Below are 25,820 nucleotides of genomic sequence, written 5' to 3'. Positions count from 1 at the left end.
TCCCATTACATCTAACATCCCAAAAACAAGTTCCTTGAACATATACGTTGATAGAATTATCAGTAATTTCCTTTCAAAATTAGAATGAAAACAGAATCATGTAACCAATTTGAATGCAGATCCTAAAATAAATTCCTAGTAAAATTAACAATGAAAGCATAAATCAAATATGAATTTTTTTTTTCTTCCAAGAATCAATTTTCCCCCTTTTCACCAATATTTATTAGAATACCTTTTTAAGTTCTTTCTTCTTATTTATAAACTTTACCATTACTGTCATCCTAATGTTTCCCCAATTTTTTTGTCCTTTTTCAACAAATAAAAATGTGTTTGTTGGGGTGATAGCGAGTTGTGAATCTGTTATGAAAGTGAGTCGTCTTTTTCTGCCATAGCCGAAGTCTTTGAGGTGGGGGAGAATAGTGGTGTGGAAACAAATCTAGTGTTGTGGGTGTATGATAAAAATGTGTTCTCTATTTAATTAAATAGTTAATTAACTTTCCCGTGGGAAACTTTTAACCTTTTCTCATGTTAATTGTCACTCAGACTACTGGTGAATCAAATCTAAAAATTTCAATGATCCAATTGTTTTTGTAATGCAAGCAAGAATTATTTGAATGATCCTATTCCTAATGTAAATCAAGGAAAACTTATTTCATTATTATCCATGTAAAGAATACTAAAATAAGACATGAGTTCATACAAATGACAATGTTGGTATTTAGAATGGAAAAAAACTTTTAAAAGAGTTTGCAGCTTACAACCATGCACATAATTAATTAACTTGCTTATCATTGAAAAAGAATTTCAAAATTATATTATCCCTCATATAATATTCTATATGACACGTATAAACGAACAACACGTTAATGCGCGGTTTAGCGCGCGATTCATTCAAGAGTACATATATGTTTCTAGTTATATATATATATATATATATATATATATATATATATATATAGTAATAGATAAAAAAGCTCCCAAAAATTGTACTAGTAAATAAAATTAAAGTGGTGTAGATTTAGAAAGAAAGGTTATAGGATATGCGGATTTAATGATTAATTAAAAAAAGAGAAGAGAAGAGAAGAAAGGAAAAAGATGAGACTAAGAAAGAAAATTAGGCAGAGTAATAATAATAATAATTTAGAGAAAAAGGGTTGAGTGATATTTCGGCGAAGCTTCCTTGGTTCGCATCGCAGGTGGGACTGAGTGACATCCTTACCACTTGCAGGCCATTCAACGCTAATATCAATCAATCAAATTACTTTGGATTTTCTTCCCCTAAATCACAGATTGATTGATTCATTCCCAGATTCACACAGAAAGTGCTTGGTAGATTAGATTCATCGAAATACATCATACTTCTTCTGCTTCTGCTTCTGCTTCTGCTGTGGGCTCCATCTGTATTGTATTATTTCCATCCAAATCACAACAATTAATAGACTACCCTACCCTACCCTGGCTTACACTTTCACAGGTTTTGTTTCATTTGATCTGATCTGATCTGTTTTTTGAATTTTAAATCTACTTGACTGATTTGTTTTTGTTGTTGTTGTTTTTACAGTAGTTAGATATGGGTTCTGCATCTGCTGGGGACAAGATGGACGCTGATTTCGATGAAGAGACACCTTTCAGTTCAACTTCACCTTCATCTACATCTGCTAATACTTCTTCTTCTGTTAAACCACACTCTTTTCATTTCGATTCTTCTTCTTTACCTAAATCATCTTCTCCTTCTTTCTTTAATCATTCCCGCACTAGACTAATCAGCAAAAGTATATATATCGTCTTAATCAAAGCTAAGATCAACATCTTACTCCCCTTTGGTCCTTTTGCCATCTTCCTACACTATTTCTCTGGCGGAAAACATGTTTGGGTCTTTTTCTTCGCCTTATTGGGTATTGCTCCTTTGGCTGAACGTCTAGGTTATGCTACCGAGCAACTTGCTTTCTACACCGGACCAACACTTGGGGGTTTACTTAATGCAACATTTGGAAATGCAACTGAAATGATTATATCTATATACGCTTTGAAAAGCGATATGATTCGTGTTGTTCAGCAATCTTTACTTGGTTCCATCTTGTCCAATATGCTTCTTGTCCTTGGATGTGCATTCTTTACTGGTGGTATTGTTCACTACAATAAACTTCAGGTTTTCAATAAGGCAGCTGCTGTTGTCAACTCAGGCTTGTTGTTGATGGCTGTAATGGGAATACTATTTCCAGCCGTGCTTCATTTCACTCACTCCGAAGTTCATCTTGGGAAGTCCGTTTTATCTCTATCAAGATTTAGCAGCTGTATAATGCTAGTCGCCTATGCAAGCTACCTTTACTTTCAACTTAGAAGTCAACAAAATTTTTATGCTCCAGTTGACCAGGTTCCTTCTTTTGCCACATTTTATTTTGCTTTGTACAACTACAATTAACTTCATGATGACGTACTTGAGATGAAGCCATTCATATTTGTTAACAATTTTTTTTCTTCCTTTTAAGAAATTGTTTGTATATATGCCATTTGTGAGTTGTTAACAAGCGTTGCACATTTACTGGTATCCATTTTTCTAGTAAGGCCTTATTTTACAGGTGAGAACTTCAAGTTACAAGTCCAAGTAGAGTTAGACAATGAAAGATATATTTTGTATGTGTGTATGTCAACAATGTTAAAACTTACTACCTGCCCTCCTCAAACACAAACAAAGGATTAAACTAGGGTCAATAGTTAAGGATGCCTTTTGAGAGGTTTTGTTTGGAACACCAACTATATCCATATATGAGAAATACAAAGGTCACACCTCTCTAACAAACTGAAATTATAATTCGACACCTCATTCACTTTTTTTACTCCATAACTTGTACCTGTTTCAACCATTAATCATTATTTTTTTTATTTTAACAAAAAAAAAAAAGCTTTCCATCTTCCTGTGCACTTCAACCTCCCACCTCCATCTCTTCAAGTTCAAGGATTCAACAATGGGACCTGTAAAAAATTGCTTCCAGAACAAACGTTCTATTTACTTTTGAAAAAATTCACTACCCTATTTTTGAAGTTCAGTTTTCACAATCTTTCTTCACATCTTTTTTCAATTCAAACATGTTTGAATATTTTCCAATTTAAGACGGAAGGTGAGGACGGAAAATCTGATATGGCAGCGGCTGCTATGCGACTAAGATGTTGATTTGCATATTACTGCCATGTTTTAGTTGCAAGTTAGGGATGAATAAAAAATCTGATATATTAAATCCCATTAAAAGGTTCCCATTAAAGACTTCTGATCTGGGTACCCTTGTTTGCATATAGGTTTGGGTAAAGTTTTAATCTTTTCTTTCAATTTGATATGGACTGTAAATTGGTTCTTTGAAATCAACGACGACGACTAAAGATGTTTAAGAAATCGACCATAAGAGCTTGACAGAGACAATGGCGGCAGTGTGAGAAAGATTGGAAGGGGCCATGGAATTTGGGAGAGTGATGAGCGTTGCAGTTTTTTGTGTGTGAATAGTGCGGGTAAATTTCCAAAAGAAGATGTATTTTCTCAACCTGTACAACCGGTTAATAGGTAAAATAAATAGACGATGTGGCGAATTATAATTGGAGTGTGTGACCCTAGTATTTCTCATCTATATATTTATTTAGTTGATGAGAGTTTGACCAAAAGAGGTAGAGGAAGACCTGGAAAAACTATAAGAGAAACTATTAGAAAAGATTTAGAGGTAATGAGTTCGATCCAAATATGGTTTATGATAGAACATTATGGCGTACTTTGATCTATGTAGCCGACCCCACTTAGTGGGATAATGCTTGCTTGTTGTTGATGAGAGTTTGACCAGATGAACAATGTAAAACTAATGAAAATGAGAGAAAGTGATACACATGCATTACTTGGCGGTTAGTACTCGAAAGGAATGTTGATAGACTTGAAGATAAGGGGAAACCTTAAGGCCACTATCATTTATCGTTTAATTTTGTTTCCTCAAATCAGACTACATAGTTTTTTTTAATGACAAATGTTAGTTGTTGTTCCTGAAAGTGTAGCCAAACGGTATGGGTTTGGGATGCTGAAGGAGGTCCAGGGTTTTATCATTCCTGCCAACAATTTGCCCTTCCCCTGACAAGCTAACCACTAACATTTGCTTATAAAAAAAATTTAGTTGTTATTTTGTTAATGAGGGAGTTAAACCCATGACCTCTTTATCACTCCAACCCCTATGTCTCTCTCCTAAATTATCACTACATAACATCACTAATTGGTATGCGACTTTGCATTTTGATGGATGTCAGTGTGAGTGGATTTGTGTTGCATTTATTACAAAAGGAAAAACATTAATTTTCTTTTTTGTTTAAAAATTATTATTCTATTATATATTTCAAAACATAGAAGTTTATGCGAGTGAATTTGTGCCTATGGCATGCCATTTTTCTCTATTATTCAATGGTCCCTTCACAGTTAATCTCCTTAAACTTCTACAGGAAGTAGATACAAGTGAAAACTCTGACGAGGAGGAAGAACTTGAGTTAACTCAATCGGAAGCGATAATTTGGCTTGCAATTTTGACGGTATGGGTATCAGTGTTGTCTGGATACCTTGTGGATGCCATAGAGGTATAGCTGTACAGTCACTTTCAGAATTTCTCAATCATTAAGCTTTTGTTCTTTGTTATTCTCGTGGAATGTTGAATTTTTTCCTTTTAGTGTTTGCTTCATTTTATTTTATTTTAGCATAAAACTTCAATCATAGAACATGCCCATACTCTTGTATTACACCATAGAATCGTGTCGGTGCAATGTCTATGGGTTTACCTTGGTCAAAGTCAAAGATCAAATAAAGAATAAAAACTCATTTATACCCATAACTTTGGGTAAGTGAAAGAAGCGTGTAGCTAGCTCAACATCACCTAACACAATGTTGCATGATACAATAAAACTAACTCATTTACGCCAGTTGAAGGGAGTTCCATATTTTTGGTACTATTCAGAAGAAACGATGGGTTTGGTTCTTAAGAATGATGATGACTTTTGATACGGCTTTGAATTTTTAAGAATTGGGTGAAATAGTGGAGAGTGATATTTTAATTCACTAATCAGTTTCAGTTATCAAATGATGCTGATTTAAATGTCGACGTTTTACTCATAATTGTACTAAAATCTAGATCTAGATCAGATCAAGTACTAGCAGCTCTAAGCCAGCTCACTAAGACTTCAATAAATTAATTCAATTATACTATCCAATATAGAAAATCCTAATGATCTATCAGAAAGTAATTGTGGTCATTTGTTTACTGTTTTTTATGAACCAAACATTGTATTTCAACTCTTAAATTAAATCCGTTGTTGGTTAAGCTGCTTTTTGTTAAAATTGCAATTATAGTATAGATCACCTCTTCTCCTTAGCGGCCTTTTATTTTTGGTCCTGATATGAATGGACTCTAGACCATTCCCATGGCAAGCAACTCCTGTCACCTCCACATTGGCCCATGCTATAAAACAGAGTATTATTGGAAACCATGAGGCAGGAAGGGTCGAAACACAGTTTAATTTAATCCTTGCCCATAAACCTTACCCACCCAAAAACTACACAGCAACATAAATTTAATGATTGCTTTGTGAGCTATGTTTGCTTTTTGATTCGAGATTATATACCACTGAAACATCTATTCATTCTTGTCCTTGTTGGCAATGAAGAACTCCTTGTTTATCCATAAGCATCTTGTGTTTCTGGTCTATTGCAGGGAGCATCTGAATCATTGAATATGTCAGTGGCTTTTATTAGCGTCATCTTGCTTCCAATTGTAGGAAATGCTGCAGAGCATGCAAGTGCTATCATGTTTGCTGTAAAGGACAAGCTAGTAAGTGGCTTTCAAACCCTATATTTTATTCCATGAATACTGTTTAATCTGTTAATGGATTCAACTTTTCCACAGGATATCACAATTGGAGTTGCTGTTGGATCATCAACCCAGATATCGATGTTTGTGGTATGGCCTTGAACTGTTACAAATAGTTCTTTGGGGTTTGCATTTGTTATTAATTTATTATTTATTATACTATTATGTGAATAAACTGGTCTGTATTTCTTCATCTCAGAGGAAGTTGTCTCAAGTTTATTAATTAACTTCTTACAACGGGATGATGGTTGTTGAGAAAAAATTAATTCCTGTTCTCTTTGAATTTGTAGATCCCCTTCTGTGTGGTTGTTGGATGGTGCATGGGAAAAGAAATGGACTTGAATTTCCAACTCTTTGAGACTGCCACACTTTTTATCACTGTGCTGGTAGTTGCATTTATGATGCAGGTATGTGCTGCTTTCTTATTGATGACCCCTATGAAATTTCTTGACAGCATTTGTTGATGTTCCCCACTTTATAAGGAATTAATGAACATAAGTTAGTTCTCATCTAAATTGTTTAGCCAAACCAAAAATTCATGTCTTACATATTGAAATAGAATGCTAATTCCAAATGATTAGAGAAGAGGGTCTAAGAATAATTCTGAATTCATTCAATTATTTATCATGTGTTTGATAGGAAACTCATATGAAGCATCTCACATGATTATTGCTTATGAAACCTAATTTAAAAATTAGGCAAAAGTAATAAATAATTATTACTCTATTTTGCTTTTGTGCTTTCGGTGTGATTATCAATTCCATAATCCAGTGAGAGAATGGATTAAGTTGACTTGTTAATACCTTATGCCCTCTCTATGCACATGCATTAGACACTCGTTTGTCGATTCTTTGTATAACATTCACAGACATTGGATTCCTTCACATGTTTCTGAATTCATTTTTTTCTCAACACCTGTTTTGTATCATTACTTGCTTTCTGCATTGGACATCTCTTCAGTATTCGATAGATACTTGAAACAAAGTGAGATATGAATAGACCGGGTACTTCAATAGAATAATGTATATAAAAATGCATTACTTTTTTGGATATCAGGAAAATGGAGCAACATCTCCCATGAGAATGCATGTTTAGTGTTTCAATATCTCATTTAATTATATGGAATATTATCTTATTTATCTTGCTCTGGTATTTTTCATTCTGCATCTTGTCCTTTTAAATGCAAATATCTTGCGACGTAGATTTAGTACATATGACGAAAAGCATGAATGTTGGTTGGTTTTCAATTTGGTTTTAAAATGGGTTATATATGATTGTTTCTCATTCTTCGTTGTCAAGGGTCAAGTAACTTTTCAGTCTATGCATAAGCTTGTATATTTATTTATTTATTTTCAAATTTGGCACTTTTATTTATGTCTGCGACAACCATCTTTACATTGCTTTTATCCTTACAGGAAGGAACCTCAAATTATTTTAAAGGCTTGATGCTTATTCTATGCTATCTTATAGTTGCTGCCAGTTTTTTCGTACATGTAGACCCTAAAAGTGGTGAGTTTACTGATTATATACTGCCTAGATTCATAGTGTAGACTTTATCACGGGACAGAAGCTATAGATGAATCTATAATTCTCCTATGGCTAAGATATCTTTCAACAACTAGAATGCCTAGTTTGTTATGACCTGATTCTTTCCTTGTCACCTTTCAAGATATGCATATATTTTTCTGTTTGGTATGAACTTTCTGTACTTGGATTTAGACCGTTAGGAAACATATGAACTGAAACATTTAATTACTGCCTAACTAAGTTGAAGATAAATGGATTTAAAAAAACACGAAATTCTTTTATCTTTTAGTTGGGGGGATTTCTTTTCAAAAGCTTGAGCTGAATAGATACTTCTCCCCCCCTCGTATCTCCAACTTTTGGTAGACTGGAGTCACTGAACCCCTATTGTATTTTATTGATATGAGTCATACATATGACACATCCATGCACCATGCCTATGGAAATTTGTTCCCCAAACCCGTACTCCTATATGATATAATCTACCTATTTTTGTAGAATATGTAACTTTGCGTTGGTGTCAATCATTTAGGGTTCTCACTGTGCAGGCCCCCCAAATTGCTCAACCTATCGGAACGCAAGTTCCGGATAGGTTTTTTTTGTGTGTGTGTGTGTGTGCATACAAGCCCCCTATCGGATTATAGCTTCCGACAGGTGTTTCCCTGAATTTTAAGCAATGCAGGGGGTCTCTTCAGCAATTTCCATCATTTAGGCTTTAATAGTAAAGACAGAGGAGTTTACATTTTGGTAAATATAGTGTATTCCTAAGCTAGGCGGTCCACTTTATTTATTTTTTGGTCAAGTGGCGGTCCACTTTTTTGACACTGTCAATTTGCAACACTCAGTTTTCAAACTAGTATTCAATCTAAATACTAGATGAATGGTAGTTCTACTTTAGGAAATTTACTAATAAAATTTGAACTGTTTATTGATCTTTAGAAAATCTACTGATATATATGCAGGTGATGACTAAATAGAGTGCTGGCCTGGCAATGGCATTGGCAATGGCATCTGTACATGTTGCCTTTCTATTCCTATATACTTGGAATAGTAGTAAGCAGTGTGTTTGTAAGATTTCCCCAAAAAAAATCTTCAGCCTGCTTTCAGCATTCAACATGGCATGTGAAACCATGAAGTGATCAGGGGCAATGCTCTGTACTGGAAGTTTTCAGCATTGTATACTATATTGATTATTGAATTTTGAATGGATGGTTTAATCTGTATTATTTTCCTCTCCATAGTTTTCATTCATTTTAACATAAAATTTTATCTTACAGCCTTTTTGGCTCTCATATCTCTAATACATCGCATTGGAAGTAACCAATCATTGCAAAGTTTTTTTTTTTTTTTTGCTATGCAGTGTCTATTTTGAAATTATTAGACTTCTCACACATTAATTAAGAATTAGAAATGCTAGCAACATGCGCTTCAACTCTATTTTTATTGAGTAAATTGCCAATTCGTCCCTAAAATTGCAGTGGTCGAGCATTTACCCCCTTGAAATTTACCAATAGGAAAATAGGCCCTGATTTTGAATGATGTAGGTCAGTATGGTCCTTGGGTTAACTTGTAAGGAATAGTTTGTCAATAGTGATATAGTTTAGGGGATTAATTTGCTAGTAAGTGATACAAGTCAGAGACTAATTTCTATTAAGTTATTTAATTTTGGGGACTAATATGCTAGTAAGTAATATATTAAATTCGATCGTAAAAGATACGATACAAGTTATCAAAAGGAGAAACTTGCTCGACGTAATCCAAAATAAGAGTATTTTATGATTATTCACAATTGGGGTAAATGTCCGACCCTTGCAATTTTTGGTGGTGAATAGTGATTTCTTTATTTTTTTTATTGGGTAAAATGTATATAGACCCTAAAAATTTATGTAGGATATTTAAGTGGATGTCAATTAAATTTCAATCAATAAGATAAGATAATATGAAGCCCAACTACATGATACAATACAGATATAATACGACACCGGTATGCTGATATGAGAATATTTTAAAATGTAAGATATGATACGGTTGGGATATTACAATAGAAAAATTAAATTTAAACTACATATTAAAACTTAAAATACAAAATATGGACTAAAACTCAAACAACAAAATTGGCCTAAAATCTATATCAAACAGACATAGAAAAACGATAAGGCACAACTATGAAATTGCCTTCACACAACAATTATCCGGAATGAATTGTTAATGTTTTCCAGATTTATCCGGATTTTAAATTCCGGAATGGTCTTTTTCCAAAACTTTTACAATTTTAAGCTTTGAAATTCGTAATATAAATTCAAATAAACATATAAAACAGAAATAAAAAGATAAAAACAACTCATTTTATTGATATTTGAATAATTCATTACAATAATGTTGAAGCTTTTTACATAAGAACCTAAAACTATTTCTAAGGGAGGGGCGGGGGTAAGTTATACCAGTGACTCCGGCTGATAGGACATACCAGTAGCTTCACTGTTGGAGGGGAGACAGGGGAGGAGGAAATAGGAGGGCGGGAAGAAGAAACCAATGGCCATTAGCCCCATTGACCATTCATAAAATCCCTGAAAATTTTCAAAGAGGCCTGTTTCTATGAAAGGTCGGTGATGGAAAACCATGGTTGTAGAAGGAGGAGGAGAAGATGGTTGTAGAAGGAAGAAGAGGAGAGGGTGGGAGATAATGGTGTGGTTTGGAAGGCTATTTATAGGGAATGTATGGTTGCATGGAGCATATCTACACTTAATGTAGTAAAAAAACGTGTAAAAACACGTTTTCTTGACTAGACCCAACACCAAAACAATTGACAAACGTGTTCTGTGTGGTGCAGACCACCAGCCAAAAGATTCTGATGCAGTCCGGATTACACATGGATTCCAGATTATATAATCCGAAAACATATGATTCTGGTTGAAATAAATGAAACTTGGTACTTTCTGTAGGGTGAATGGTGGTTCAGATTGTATAATCCGGACAGCCTCAACATAGGATTATTTTGTATGGACCACATTGCACCAAGAGTTAATGTGGTCCACAACATCCAAGGACCTCTACAAATACACCCTCTCCGGTTTTTAGCTTCAATACCAGCAAAACACACAAACACGCTAAAGAAAACCATGCAAATTTTTGTCATTAAGCTGAAGATCTTTATCACGTTTTCGCTGTAACGCGCTATTTTATTATTTATTTATTTTATCGAGTTTAGTGTCTTTTTGTATAATTTATTTGATTAATTGTGATGTGTTATATGTTGGAAATTATTAGTAGCTTAATATGAGCATTATTAGTGAGGGAATATAATTAAATTAGATTAATGAGGCATAAGGGCAGAATTGGAATAAGGGAGAATATGTCAGTTAAGAATAGGAGAGGTTAGGAATAGAGAGTCAGAACACGTAAAAACAGTTTTTGGGAGAAAAAGAGAAAGTGAGAAGTCAGAGAAGAGAAGAGCTTTGTGAGAAGAAGGGAAAGCTTGTAGAATTCAGAATTTAACCAATCTAAGGTAAGGGTGGGACTAACCTTCTTTAATCACGAGTCTATAATTCTGAAAAAGGGTTTAATCTTGTTGTTGTTGATAATTCTGTTGTTATAGAAGTTAGGTTTAAATTGCAATTTGATTGTTGAAAGTGTAGGTAATCCAATGAATTAACATAAAAATTGATGTTCAGGTTGTAGAATAACAATAGGTAATGTTTCCTGTCAAATTTGGGATTTGGGTAGTTGTAATTGGGGATTTTGGGTGGAAACTGGTTGAAAGTGTAGGTAATCCAATGAATTAACATAAAAATTGATGTTCAGGTTGTAGAATAACAATAGGTTTATGTGTTTTGTTTTTCCTTTGTTACGTGTCTTTCTCTAAGTTGATTTTGAACCACTTTTAGGTGGAATTTTATTATGTTGTTGAGGTTGAGGCCTTAGTGCCAAGTGATGCTTAAAGATTGAATATTTTCCGCTGCGACATTGTTTTAATTATTGAAAGCAGTTGTTTAAATAAAGAGCGGATTTAACTCTATTTACATTTAATAATATTTTGAAGAACGAAATGTGACATCCTATTGTGATGAACTTTGATTTATTTAGTATTATTTTTATGTTGGGAAAACGGGGTGTTACAATTGGTATCAGAGCAGGTCGGTCCGTCCGGCCAAGTAGTCGAGTCGTTAGTGTCGTGTGACGGTTCAATACTGTCGATGTGTTTCCTAATCAATGTTCGTTGAACCGAGAATGGCTGGAAGGAACGATGCTGCTATTGCTGTTGTGTTGCAAGTTGTGGCTCAAGCTGTGGGGCAACAACCTAATGCTGGTGCTGGTGGTAAAAATGGGGTTCGAATGTTGGAGACTTTTTTTGAGGAACCATCCGCCTACCTTCAAAGGCAGATATGATCTTGATGGAGCTCAGATATGGCTCAAGGAAGTCGAGAGAGTTTTTCGAGTCATGGAATGCACCGAGCTTCAGATGGTGCGTTTTGGTACGCATATGTTTGCTGAGGAGGCTAATGATTGGTGGGTAAGTACTCGCCCGATTCTGGAGAACGGAGGTGCGGAAGTCACATGGGCTGTTTTTTAAGAGAGAATTCCTGAATAGGTACTTTCTTGAAGATGTTCGCGGGAAGAAGGAAATTGAGTTCCTGGAGCTGAAGCAAGGCGATATGTCAGTAACGGAGTATGCTGCTAAGTTTGTTGAGTTGACAAAGTTTTATCCGCACTATAATGCTGAGACTACCGAATTCTCTAAGTGTATCAAATTCGAGAATGACTTGCGTGCTGAGATTAAGCGAGCGATTGGGTATCAGAAGATCCGATAGTTTTCCGAGTTGGAAAGTAGGTGCAGAATTTATGAAGATGACACCAAGTCCGATGAGGAACATGCCGAGCATTTGAGAATTGTTTTGCAAGTGCTGAAAGAGAAGAAGTTATATGCCAAGTTATCGAAGTGCGAATTCTGGTTGAACGAAGTGAGTTTTCTCGGTCATATTATTTCTGGTAGTGGTATTGATGTGGATCCATTTAAGGTTGATGCAGTATCGCAACGGGAGACTCCGAAGTCGGTTACCGAAGTTATGAGATTTTTGGGTTTGGCAGGTTATTACCGAAGGTTTATTGAAGGATTTTCCAAGTTAGCACTTCTGTTAACTCAGTTGACTTGTAAAGGTAGAGCTTTTATATGGGATGTTTAGTGCGAAATAGTTTTAATGAACTAAAGCAACGTTTGACGACGGCTTCGATTTTAATACTACCTGTTATACCCCGTTTTTGGACCTAAAAATACTGGGTCCAATTTCATTTCAAACTTTGACAATTATCAAATTTCAACTGCACAGTTCAAATTGTCTCTGCCTCGCAGTATTTCCAATCACAATTTTACTTATGTTTTCCTTGCATAAAACTTTTCAAAATGTCTTTACTTGTCTTGTAAGTCATTCAAAAGTGTCTCTGAATCATTACATTGCTTTTTCTACAGTTTATTTCAAAATTTGCAAAAAGTCGTACAGAGGGGTATTTTGGTCATTTCCTGCAGTGGGACCCATTTTCATCCTTGAGACTGTTTCTGAGTCTTTTTCAGATTGTTTTTTAGCATTTCATCAGTAAGCCTTGTTAAATTCATTTCAAACCTGCATCTGAGTCAGTGTCAAGTCAATTTGAGTCTGTTTAGGTCAATTTTAGCCCTAGGGGCATTTTGGTCATTTCACATAAAATTTTGGCATAGAGAGGTTACTTTGAAGTACCTCATTTAGGCCATTGGTTCGTTTTAGTCCGTTTTGTCAATTTTATTTGTGTTTCGCTTTACGTTTGGTCAAATTACCAATTTTATTTTTATTTTTATTGTTTTTATTATTTTTGCATTTTTTGGTCCTCGAAGAGGTCCAAAATTGCATTTCAGTCCAGTTTCTTTTCCAATTTTCATTTCAGTCCAGTTTCTTTTCCAATTTTCATTTCAGTCCAGTTTCTTTTCCAATTTTCATTTCAGTCCTTTTTGTCAACTGCAGTTTAGTCCTCAAGTTCTTATTTTTGCAGAAAGGTCCAAAGTTCATTTTTTAAGTCCAAAGCCGTGCCTCTTTCATACAAATTCAGATGCCACATGTCAGTTTTCTATTGGTTCCAATGCACACATGTCAGCTATAAAAGCATTAAGTCAGATTTCAGAAGCAATAATCACACGCCAACTCATAAACACAAACTCAATTTTCTCTTTCTCAGCTATTGAATCAAAACAGAAAATCTCTCAAAATTTCTCAAGAACACCAAGAACATTCAAACCCTAACCGTTTCTGAACCAACCCCAAATCAACTCAAATCAACCAGAACCATTACAAATCAACAAAAAGAACCACAAATCAGTGCAGAATCATCAAAATTCCTCACAATTCTCAGAGATTCTGTATCAAATCTTCATCACCGAATTGATTTCCTTCGCAATTCAAAGTGAGAATTCGCCATTGGCGAACTCCAGCACTGATCACGAAGGATTTGAGAGTTTGAAAAGAAGAAGGAAAGAAGCAGAATCTGCAGAATCTGGACCGGTGAAGCAAGCAGAAGAATCAAGAATCATCAAGAACAGAATCAAAGTTTTCCAAAGATTTCCTCCATTAAAGGTTTCAACCAAAACCTTAGGTAAAACTCATAATCTCTTTTCAAAAGTGTTAATCATAGTTTAAACCTGTAAACAATCACGCAAGCAAAGCATATCAAGAAATTTCCAGAATTCAAAGAAAACCGTAACCGTAAACATCAAAACCTAGATCCGTAAGGATCAAAGCTTTGAAAGCAAGAACGAGTACCAGAAGAGCAGCGAACAACGAAACGATGTAGATCTTCAAGGATCTAAACGTTTTATTTCAAAAAGATCAAAATCAATTTCAAAGTCGTACGACAAATTTCCAGATCTACATCGTTTCAAACTGTATTTGAAAAAATAACTGCTGGATTCGTGTTTAGGGTTAAAGGACGAATCAAAATATGCAAGAATCTTTGAAATCTGGAAAATTAGGTCACCGGAAACTGCATGAACTCGCCGGAGAAGATGAAGTTTCCGGCGGACCTTCAAGGTCTCCGCCGTAGCTTCATCCTCGCCGGCGGCGAGGTTAGAGAGAGGTGAGAGATGAGAGAAGAGAGAAGGACTTAGAGAGAGAAAGGAAAGTGGAAAATGGAAAAAAACCGGAGCTCCTTCCCTTATGTAGCCAGTGAACCGGACCGGTCCAATCCGGTCCATTCCCCTTTGATTCCTGGCCGTTTGATCTAGGGTTTCAGGACCCTGGATCAATCGTGTGGCTCATGTGCATCCAGACCTTGTAGGATTGGGCTTTGGTTTGGGCTTATTTTTTCCTTTACGTTTTTTTGTTTTTTTTGCTATTTGCACTGCCTTTCTTGCTATCTGAACCTGCTACTTGCCTACTCTTTTTTATAAAAATTCCTAAAAATCCTAGTTGTTTCTTGGTATATTTTTGGCATTTTTATGGTGTTTTCTTGCATGTAAAAAAATGTTAAAATGGCATGAACTAATTTCCATGTGTCTTTACACTTTTGGTATACTTTTTGCTATGTTTTTGCTCTTGATACTTTGATATGTGTTATGAATAAACGATACCATATCTTGTGATGAATATGCCTCTGGACATGTGCTTCTTTTGCTGATTTGAATATGATTTTTTATGGATTTCTTGTTTTACAAGCAACAAGTGTTTGTTTTAAAGAATAAAGTGTCAAATTTCTCTATGAATTTGGTGTGATACTTTGCTTGCATGTGTCTCCATTAATTTCATGTCATGGCTTGAAACAAAATCTCTTTCAAAATTGCTATGATGTGATGATTATGGGTTACAAGTACTTTTAAGTATCATATCAAATTCTTAGGTTTATTACCACTTTATAACTTTCTTTTGTTTTTTCCTATGCAATTTCTTTCTTGTTTATTTCCTACTATTTTGTGCTTTGTGATTACTAACCATTTCATCTCATGTGACATACATTTCATAGCATTTCACTATCTCCTCCACTTTCTTTAGCTTAGCGTTTATTCTTTGCAAGTTTTAATTCATTTAGTGGTGTAATTTGTTATCATTGGTTTGTAGCTTGGCAAAGGGGCCATAGAATGTATTTAGGCAATTTTTGTAATATGGACTATGGACACTATGACGCACCGGCACGCACACACTCACCCTAGATGTATGCTTAGGATTGTATGCATAGATGTATGGCTAGGATTGCATGATTAGATGAACGCTTAGTTTCGGACACTTAGAGAAAATCCAATTTTTTCCAAAAATATGCAAATAAATTCACTTCAAATATTTTTATAAAAAATGGAGTCAAAACTCCAATAACTTTTCCCTTTTATTTTCTTAAGTAAAACCTTTAATGAACCTTGACCATATTTAGACTTCATTTAGCAAAATGACTAATTCCACCTCACATTTTCCAAATCTTATGCCCTTGAGGCCTCTCATCTCTATTCTTCCAAAATCTCTTTTCAAACTTAAAATCAACCAACAAAAACAAAAATCTTTTTGAGAATGAACTACGAACGGTTTTGATCCCTTAAAAGGGTACGTAGGCAATGAGTCAAAACTCATCCAAGCCGAAATAAAAATCAAATTCTACTTCTTCTCACCCCCATTCTTTACTAATCATACCTTCTTTTTACAAATAAGCAATAAAACTAAAGCGTAGAAATAAACTTAGGAGAGCGGTTCTTATGGAATACCATAATCGCTCCGGGTGCCTAACACCTTCCCGTAGCGAAAACGACCCCCGAATCTAGAACTTTTTAAGGGTTTTTCTCCTTTTACCCTTCCCAAGAAAAAAGAGAGATATCAACGGTCAAAAGGTTCAAGTCCAATTAATGGCTTGGCACCCAAAAACCATGATAACAGAAATGGCGACTTCACTGGGGAGTTCTTTTTAGCGGGTCGCGCCTAGTTTTCCTTAGTTTATATTTACGTTTTGTTTTATTGCTTACATATGTGAATACTTGTTTATTTTCATTTGACGTGTGGGGTGAGAATATCAAAAGTCCTATACCCGGGCTGAGTGAACTTATGTTTAGGTAGAGATATAATCGACAATTCGATCCGGGGGTTGCCTCGTGTATTGGATTATGCGATCAATCTCACATAGCTGAGGCATTTTGAAGGTGATATTGTCGGCGTGTGTTGTCATGCTTAGGCACTTCACTTTCAATTGTTCGACGAAGCTATGAACCGTAGTTACCAAACCCATCCTAGCCTTTTTAGGACGTAGTGCGGTGGCTAAATTGAGTGTTGTCTCAAACTTTAGTCGTCACGCGATACTACACTCAAACTAGACCTTCTCACAAATAATCATGGAACGGGTGTCGTCCTGTACTACCATGATATATGTGAGAGAGGTTGCAGTTTGGGAACTGTGTTAGAACCTTGGTTACTACTATCCAAAGCCTTAGTTCACCGGACGCCGTGTCCATCCATGGCCCCGTTACTTCGAAACTCAACCCACTTTGTTATTTAAACAAACACAGTCATGCATACATACATTCATGCATAAACATTTTTCATGCATTCATCGAAGGGTTTAAACAAATGGAAATTTTTTGTAAATAATCACAGGTATGAAGAGGACTAAGTGCTACAAGTTCAAGGAAGTGGATTTGGTTAGTTTGAGAGAGTTGGCACTCAAGGTCAAGAGTCAAACGGGATTCCGACTCAGGTATGGGGGATTGCTTACTTTGCTCCGAACCGATGTGGACGAGAAGCTAGTGCACACTCTAGTGCAATTTTATGATCCGAGCTTCCGTTGCTTCACTTTCCCAGACTTCCAGTTGGTTCCTACCCTCGAGGCTTACTCCGATCTAGTGGGTTTACCTATAGTCGAGAAGACGCCTTTCACCGGTCCCGGGACTTCTCTTACTCCTCTGGTTATTGCTAAGGATCTCTACCTCAAGACTTCCGACGTCTCTAACCATCTTATTACCAAGTCCCACATCCGGGGGTTCACTTCAAAGTATCTTCTTGAGCAGGCTAGTCTCAGTACTACTCGTCAGGATACACTCGAGGCTATTCTTGCTTTGCTTATCTACGGGCTCATTCTCTTTCCGAACCTCGACAACTTCGTGGACATGAATGCTATCGAGGTCTTCCATTCCAAGAACCCGGTTCCTACTTTGCTAGCGGATACCTACCACGCCATCCATGACAGGACTCTCAAGGGCCGTGGGTATATTCTTTGCTGCATATCTCTTTTGTATAGGTGGTTTATTTCGCACCTTCCGAGTTCCTTCCATGATAACTCGGAAAATTGGTCCTACTCTCAGCGGATTATGGCTCTCACTCCTAACGAGGTCGTCTGGCTCACTCCGGCCGCTCAAGCCAAGGAAATTATCATGGGTTGTGGAGACTTTCTCAACGTACCTCTTCTTGGTACTCGTGGAGGAATTAACTACAACCCCGAGCTTGCTATGAGACAGTTTGGTTTTCCTATGAAGTCGAAGCCCATCAATCTTGCTACATCTCCAGAGTTCTTCTTCTACACGAATGCTCCTACTGGACAAAGGAAAGCTTTCATGGATGCTTGGTCCAAGGTTCGAAGGAAGAGTGTGAGGCATCTAGGTGTGAGATCTGGTGTTGCTCATGAGGCTTATACTCAGTGGGTGATAGACCGAGCTGAGGAGATTGGTATGCCTTATCCAGCTATGAGATACGTGTCTTCATCCACTCCATCTATGCCTCTACCTCTACTCCCCACAACTCAGGATATGTATCAGGAGCATCTAGCTATGGAGAGTCGTGAGAAGCAAGTGTGGAAAGCTCGGTACAATCAAGCCGAGAATCTAATCATGACTTTGGATGGTAGAGATGAGCAGAAGACTCATGAGAACCTGATGTTGAAGAAAGAACTAGCTAAGGCCCGGAGGGAATTGGAAGAGAAAGACGAGCTGCTTATGAGGGATTCCAAGAGAGCCAGAGGACGGCGAGACTTCTTTGCCAGATACTGTGATTCAGATTCCGAGTCCGATGATGCTCCGACTACTCCCTATGCTTGAGGGTTTCATTTGTTTATCTTGTTGAAATTTCAAAGTCTTCCTTTTGAAAATGCTATGTAGTTTTGATTATTTGCAAGATTTCTAATTTGTTTAAAAATCCTTCGATGAAAAAAATAAGTCTTTCGCATTTGCATTTGCATATCATGCATCATATGCATCATGCATTGGTCACAAAGGCTTCCAAGTGCTCACTATCTCCTGGTTTCTCTGCCTCAGTGTGAAAAGTGGCTCGTGCTCAGAGGATTTACGAACCTGATAGAACCGATCGAACCAGAGAATACAGAAGGAAGAAAAGGGCTATGGAAGAAGAGAACACACAACTCCGTACCGAATTGGCATCTTTAAAGGAGGAATTGGCCAAAGCTCATGATGCTATGACTGCTCTGTTGGCTGCTCAGGAACAACCAGTTCCCGTAGTTTCTACAGCTGCAAATGTGACTCCTACAGTAACAACTGATCCCCGCTTTATCATGCCATCCGGGTATCCTTACGGACTTCCGCTGTACTATACTGCTAATACGGGGGCAGGGACCTCTGGTACTACCAACAGTGGCCCAATCTCAGGGGCAAACTTAACTCCTGTTAGTACCGCCTTGACTCAAGCTGCAACAACTGTTACCGAGCCCATTGTGAATGCAGTGCCTCTATTTGTCCATGCTAATGCGCACCACGGGAGTATTGCCACAACCGGAACTATGGAAGAGAGAATGGCAGAACTTGCCGAAGAGCTCCGACGGGAAATTAAGGCCAACAGGGGAAATGGAGACTCCATTAAAACCCAGGATCTCTGCTTAGTATCGAAAGTGGATGTTCCTAAAAAGTTCAAAGTCCCGGAGTTCGACAAGTATAACGGGCTGACTTGTCCTCAAAATCATATTGTCAAATATGTCCGGAAGATGGGCAACTACAAGGACAATGATTCCCTTATGATCCATTACTTCCAAGACAGTCTGATGGAAGACGCTGCGGAGTGGTATACTAGTCTGAGCAAAGATGATGTCCATACTTTTGATGAGCTAGCCACTGCTTTCAAGAGCCACTACGGGTTTAACACTCGATTGAAGCCGAATAGGGAGTTTCTCAGGTCCCTATCTCAGAAAAAGGAGGAAAGTTTCCGGGAATATGCGCAAAGGTGGAGAGGGGCAGCTGCCCGTATCACTCCTGCCTTAGATGAAGAAGAAATGACCCAGACATTCTTAAAGACCTTGAAGAAAGATTATGTTGAGAGGATGATCATCGCTGCCCCGAACAACTTTTCGGAGATGGTCACTATGGGAACCCGTCTTGAGGAAGCCGTCAGGGATGGAATCATTGTGTTTGAAAAAGCTGAATCCTCTGGGAATGCGTCGAAGAGATATGGTAATGGACACCACAAGAAGAAAGAAACGGAAGTGGGAATGGTGTCAGCTGGAGCCGGTCAATCAATGGCTACCGTTGCTCCTATCAATGCAGCTCAAATGCCTCCGTCATACCCATATATGCCGTACTCTCAGCATCCGTTCTTCCCACCGTTTTATCATCAGTACCCTCTGCCACCGGGTCAACCTCAAGTGCCCGTCAATGCAATTGCCCAACAGATGAAACAACAGTTGCCGGTTCAACAACAACAACAACAACAACAACAACAGCAGCAATATACCAGACCAACTTTTCCCCCTATACCAATGTTATATGCTGAGTTGCTTCCAACTTTACTCCAAAGAGGGCATTGTACAACTAGACAGGGTAAGCCCCCACCTGATCCGTTGCCTCCAAGGTTCAGGTCTGATCTCAAATGTGATTTTCATCAAGGTGCCCTAGGTCACGATGTCGAGGGGTGTTATGCTTTGAAGTATATCGTGAAGAAGCTCATTGATCAAGGGAAGCTGACTTTTGAGAATAATGTTCCACATGTCCTCGACAATCCGCTACCAAATCATGCCGCCGTGAATATGATCGAAGTGTGTGAGGAAGCTCCTAGACTTGATGTCCGCAACGTCGCAACTCCTCTGGTGCCTCTGCACATCAAGCTGTGCAAAGCTTCTCTGTTCAGCCATGATCATGCCAAGTGTCTAGGATGCCTTCGTAATCCTTTGGGTTGCCATGCCGTTCAAGACGACATCCAAGGCTTGATGAATGATAATCTTCTGACTGTCAGTGATGTTTGCGTGATTGTGCCAGTTTTTCACGATCCGCCTGTCAAGAGTGTACCTTTGAAGAAGAATGCTGAGCCTTTGGTGATAAGGTTGCCAGGACCAATTCCTTATGTTTCGGACAAGGCAGTTCCATACAAATACAATGCTACTATGATAGAAAATGGAGTAGAGGTGCCTCTAGCCCCCTTTGCCACAGTAAGCAATATTGCCGAAGGGACTTCTGCAGCGCTAAGAAGCGGGAAGGTTCGTCCGCCATTATTTCAGAAGAAGGTAGCTACACCGACCATCCCACCAATTGAAGAAGCAACTCCAACCGTTGTTTCACCCATTGCTACAGATGTGAGCCAGCCAGGCAAATCTATAGAGGATTCGAATTTAGATGAGATTCTGAGGATAATAAAGAGGAGCGACTACAAGATCGTTGATCAATTGCTGCAGACTCCTTCGAAGATATCTGTCTTGTCATTACTCTTAAGCTCTGAGGCTCACAGGAATACCTTGTTGAAAGTGCTGGAGCAGGCTTATGTTGACCACGAAGTTACGGTAGATCGTTTCGGTGGCATAGTGGGAAATATTACTGCTTGCAACAACCTCTGGTTCAGTGAAGAAGAGTTGCCGGAAGCGGAAAAGAGTCACAATCTGGCTTTGCACATCTCGGTGAATTGTAAATCAGACTTGATATCAAATGTGTTGGTGGATACCGGTTCCTCTCTCAATGTAATGCCCAAGACAACTCTAGATCAGTTGAGCTACCGTGGGACCCCTTTGAGGAGAAGTACTTTCTTAGTCAAAGCTTTTGATGGATCTCGGAAGAATGTGTTGGGGGAGATAGACTTGCCGATAACCATTGGCCCTGAGAATTTCTTGGTTACTTTCCAAGTGATGGACATTAATGCATCCTACAGTTGTCTGCTGGGAAGACCGTGGATACACGATGCGGGTGCGGTTACTTCCACCTTACATCAGAAGTTGAAGTTTGTGAAGAATGGAAAACTCGTCACAATCCATGGTGAAGAAGCATACTTAGTCAGCCAGCTGTCTTCCTTTTCTTGTATTGAAGCAGGGTCTGCTGAAGGGACTGCTTTCCAAGGTTTGACCATTGAAGATGCAGAGCCTAAGAAAGCTGGGGCTGCTATGGCTTCATTGAAAGATGCACAGAAAGCCGTCCAAGAGGGTCAAGCTGCCGGTTGGGGCAGGGTGATACAGCTCTGTGAGAACAAGCGTAAAGAAGGTCTCGGGTTCTCCCCGTCATCAAGGGTTTCCTCGGGAGTCTTCCACAGTGCTGGGTTTGTTAATGCTATCACTGAAGAAGCCACTGGATCAGGCCCTAGGCCCGTGTTTGTTATGCCAGGAGGCATTGCGAGAAGTTGGGATGCCATTGACATTCCTACAATCATGCATGTTTCCGAGTAATGTGTCTTGTTGCTCATAAATTTGTGTTTTCAAAAATAACAATCCTTTCGCTCTGCCCAAGGCGAAAGTGACATTTTCTGTAAGGGCATGTTTGTTTCGGCATTGCCGTTGATTAATAAAATTTTGTCGTTTCTTCCACGACTACTTTTTTTTAGTGCTTTTTCCCTTGGAAACAATGGTAATGCCAGAAAAAACCAAAACGTCTGTATTTTCTTATTAATTTCAAAAATCTGCATGAAAAAAAAAAAAAAAAACTCTTTCTAAAATCATCCAATCATTATATGCAGGTTGAACCATAATAAACCCGTTGAACACAGTAATCCTACGGTTCCTCCAAATTTTGAATTCCCTGTGTATGAAGCCGAAGATGAGGAAGTTGATGACATACCATATGAGATCACTCGGTTACTTGAGCAAGAAAAGAAAGCCATTCAGCCCCACCAGGAAGAGATTGAGCTTATCAACATAGGTACCGAGGAAAACAAGCGAGAAATCAAGATCGGTGCTGCTCTAGAGGAAGGGGTTAAAAAGAGGATCATCCAACTCCTCCGGGAATATCCGGATATTTTTGCATGGTCGTATGAAGATATGCCAGGTCTAGACCCTATGATTGTGGAGCATCGGATCCCTACCAAGCCTGAATGTCCTCCCGTCAGGCAGAAATTGAGAAGGACTCATCCAGATATGGCTCTCAAGATTAAGAGCGAGGTTCAAAAACAGATTGATGCGGGTTTCCTCGTGACAGTTGAGTACCCTGAATGGGTTGCCAATATTGTACCTGTGCCAAAGAAGGATGGTAAAGTCCGGATGTGTGTTGACTTCAGAGACCTGAACAAAGCCAGTCCAAAAGACAACTTTCCATTACCTCATATTGATGTGCTTGTTGATAATACTGCTCAGTCTAAGGTGTTCTCCTTCATGGACGGTTTCTCCGGTTACAATCAGATCAAAATGTCTCCTGAAGATAGAGAAAAGACATCTTTTATCACTCCATGGGGTACTTTCTGCTACAAAGTGATGCCAATCGGTCTAATTAATGCTGGTGCTACCTACCAAAGGGGAATGACTACTCTGTTTCATGACATGATTCACAAAGAAGTCGAGGTATATGTGGATGATATGATTGTGAAGTCAACAGACGAGGAGCAACATGTTGAATATTTGACGAAGATGTTTGAAAGATTGAGAAAATACAAGCTTCGATTGAATCCCAACAAGTGTACATTCGGCGTCAGATCCGGGAAGTTATTAGGCTTCGTTGTCAGCCAAAAGGGCATTGAAGTCGATCCTGATAAAGTCCGGGCCATCCGAGAAATGCCAGCTCCACAGACAGAGAAACAAGTCAGAGGTTTCCTCGGGCGTTTGAATTACATCTCCCGATTCATATCTCACATGACCGCAACCTGCGGGCCGATCTTCAAGCTACTCAGAAAGAATCAGCCTATTGTATGGAACGATGAATGCCAAGAAGCTTTTGATAGCATCAAGAATTACCTGCTGGAACCACCTATCCTTGTCCCACCCGTGGAAGGAAGGCCTTTGATCATGTATTTGGCAGTATTTGATGAATCCATGGGATGCGTACTTGGTCAACAAGATGAAACTGGAAAGAAAGAGCATGCTATCTACTATCTAAGCAAGAAGTTCACCGACTGTGAAACTCGGTATACAATGCTTGAGAAGACTTGTTGTGCTCTAGCTTGGGCTGCTAAACGCCTGCGCCATTATTTGGTGAATCATACAACTTGGTTGATATCCAGAATGGATCCGATAAAGTATATCTTTGAGAAAGCTGCTGTTACTGGAAAGATTGCACGCTGGCAGATGCTTTTGTCTGAATATGATATTGTGTTCAAAACTCAAAAGGCAATCAAAGGTAGCATTCTTGCCGATCATCTTGCTTACCAACCTCTTGATGATTATCAACCAATTGAGTTCGATTTCCCCGATGAAGAGATCATGTATTTGAAATCAAAAGACTGCGAAGAACCGTTGATTGATGAAGGTCCAGATCCCAATAGCAAGTGGGGTTTGGTCTTTGACGGTGCTGTCAATGCTTATGGTAAAGGAATCGGGGCAGTCATTGTATCCCCGCAGGGGCATCACATTCCTTTTACCGCCAGAATTCTGTTCGAATGTACCAACAATATGGCTGAGTATGAAGCATGTATCTTTGGGATCGAGGAAGCAATTGACATGAGAATCAAACACCTCGACATCTATGGAGATTCTGCGCTCGTCATCAATCAGATAAAGGGTGAATGGGAGACCCACCATGCTAAGTTGATTCCTTATCGTGATTATGCGAGACGTTTGCTGACATATTTTACAAAGGTTGAGCTGCACCATATTCCTCGTGATGAGAACCAAATGGCTGATGCTCTTGCTACGCTATCCTCCATGTTTCGAGTAAACCATTGGAATGATGTGCCAGTAATCAAAGTGCAACGCCTTGAAAGACCTTCACATGTGTTTGCTATTGGGGATGTAATCGATCAGGCTGGTGAAAATGTGGTTGACTATAGACCCTGGTACTATGACATCAAGCAGTTCTTGCTGAGCCGTGAGTATCCGCCGGGTGCTTCCAAACAAGATAAGAAGACCCTGAGAAGATTGGCCGGTAGATTCCTGTTAGATGGAGATATTCTGTACAAGAGAAACTATGACATAGTATTGTTAAGATGTGTTGATGAACATGAAGCGGAGCAGTTAATGCATGATGTACATGACGGTACCTTCGGGACCCATGCTACAGGGCATACTATGTCAAGGAAGTTGTTACGAGCAGGTTACTACTGGATGGCCATGGAGCATGATTGCTACCAGTACGCCAGAAAATGCCACAAATGTCAAATCTATGCTGATAAGATTCATGTGCCTCCGCACGCTCTCAATGTTATGTCATCCCCATGGCCGTTCTCAATGTGGGGCATCGATATGATTGGAAGAATTGAACCGAAGGCTTCAAATGGTCATCGTTTCATCTTAGTGGCAATTGACTACTTCACCAAGTGGGTTGAAGCAGCATCTTATACCAATGTGACCAAGCAAGTGGTAGCTAAGTTCATCAAGAATAACATCATCTGTCGATATGGTGTTCCCAGCAAGATTATTACTGACAATGGTACCAACCTGAACAACAATGTGGTGCAAGCTCTTTGTGAAGAATTCAAAATTGAGCATCATAACTCTTCTCCTTATAGACCTCAGATGAATGGTGCAGTTGAGGCCGCCAACAAGAATATCAAGAGAATTGTCCAGAAGATGGTAACCACTTACAAGGACTGGCATGAGATGTTACCCTATGCTCTGCATGGCTACCGTACTACCGTGCGCAGTTCAACCGGGGCAACCCCTTTCTCTCTTGTATATGGTATGGAAGCAGTTCTTCCTTTGGAAGTGGAGATCCCGTCTCTCCGTGTGATCATGGAAGCAAAGTTATCCGAGGCTGAATGGTGCCAAAGCCGGTATGATCAGTTGAATTTGATTGAGGAAAAACGTATGGATGCCATGGCTCGTGGACAGTCATATCAAGCAAGAATGAAGACTGCCTTTGACAAGAAAGTCCATCCTCGAGAATTCAAGGTAGGGGAACTTGTATTGAAAAGGAGGATAAGCCAGCAACCCGACCCAAGGGGCAAGTGGACGCCTAACTATGAAGGTCCTTACGTTGTCAAGAAGGCCTTCTCCGGTGGTGCTTTAATCCTTACACACATGGATGGTGTGGAACTTCCAAATCCAGTGAATGCCGATATAGTCAAGAAATACTTTGCCTAGAAATATGAAAAGAACAGCGCGGTAGGTCGAAAACCCGAAAGGGCGGCCTAGGCAAAAATGCGCTTCCCGGTGGAT

The 25,820-nt window shown here is 38.6% G+C and overlaps 1 protein-coding gene across 1 annotated transcript; it reads left to right on the top strand.

Moving 5' to 3' along the window:
• The first annotated feature begins 1,127 nt into the window (after positions 1 to 1,127).
• Positions 1,128 to 8,723, top strand: LOC25488013 (vacuolar cation/proton exchanger 2). The gene is made up of 8 exons (XM_013610189.3): positions 1,128 to 1,474; positions 1,562 to 2,374; positions 4,465 to 4,596; positions 5,724 to 5,840; positions 5,916 to 5,969; positions 6,170 to 6,286; positions 7,295 to 7,388; positions 8,366 to 8,723. The coding sequence occupies exons 2-8, from the start codon at positions 1,571 to 1,573 to the stop codon at positions 8,374 to 8,376; spliced, it is 1,329 nt and encodes a 442-aa protein (XP_013465643.1). The 5' UTR covers positions 1,128 to 1,474; positions 1,562 to 1,570; the 3' UTR covers positions 8,377 to 8,723.
• The last annotated feature ends 17,097 nt before the right edge of the window (positions 8,724 to 25,820 follow it).

This window comes from Medicago truncatula, chromosome 2, assembly GCF_003473485.1.
Source record: "Medicago truncatula cultivar Jemalong A17 chromosome 2, MtrunA17r5.0-ANR, whole genome shotgun sequence".
Classification (NCBI taxonomy): Eukaryota; Viridiplantae; Streptophyta; class Magnoliopsida; order Fabales; family Fabaceae; genus Medicago; species Medicago truncatula.
This window is presented reverse-complemented; position numbering and strand designations above follow the sequence as displayed.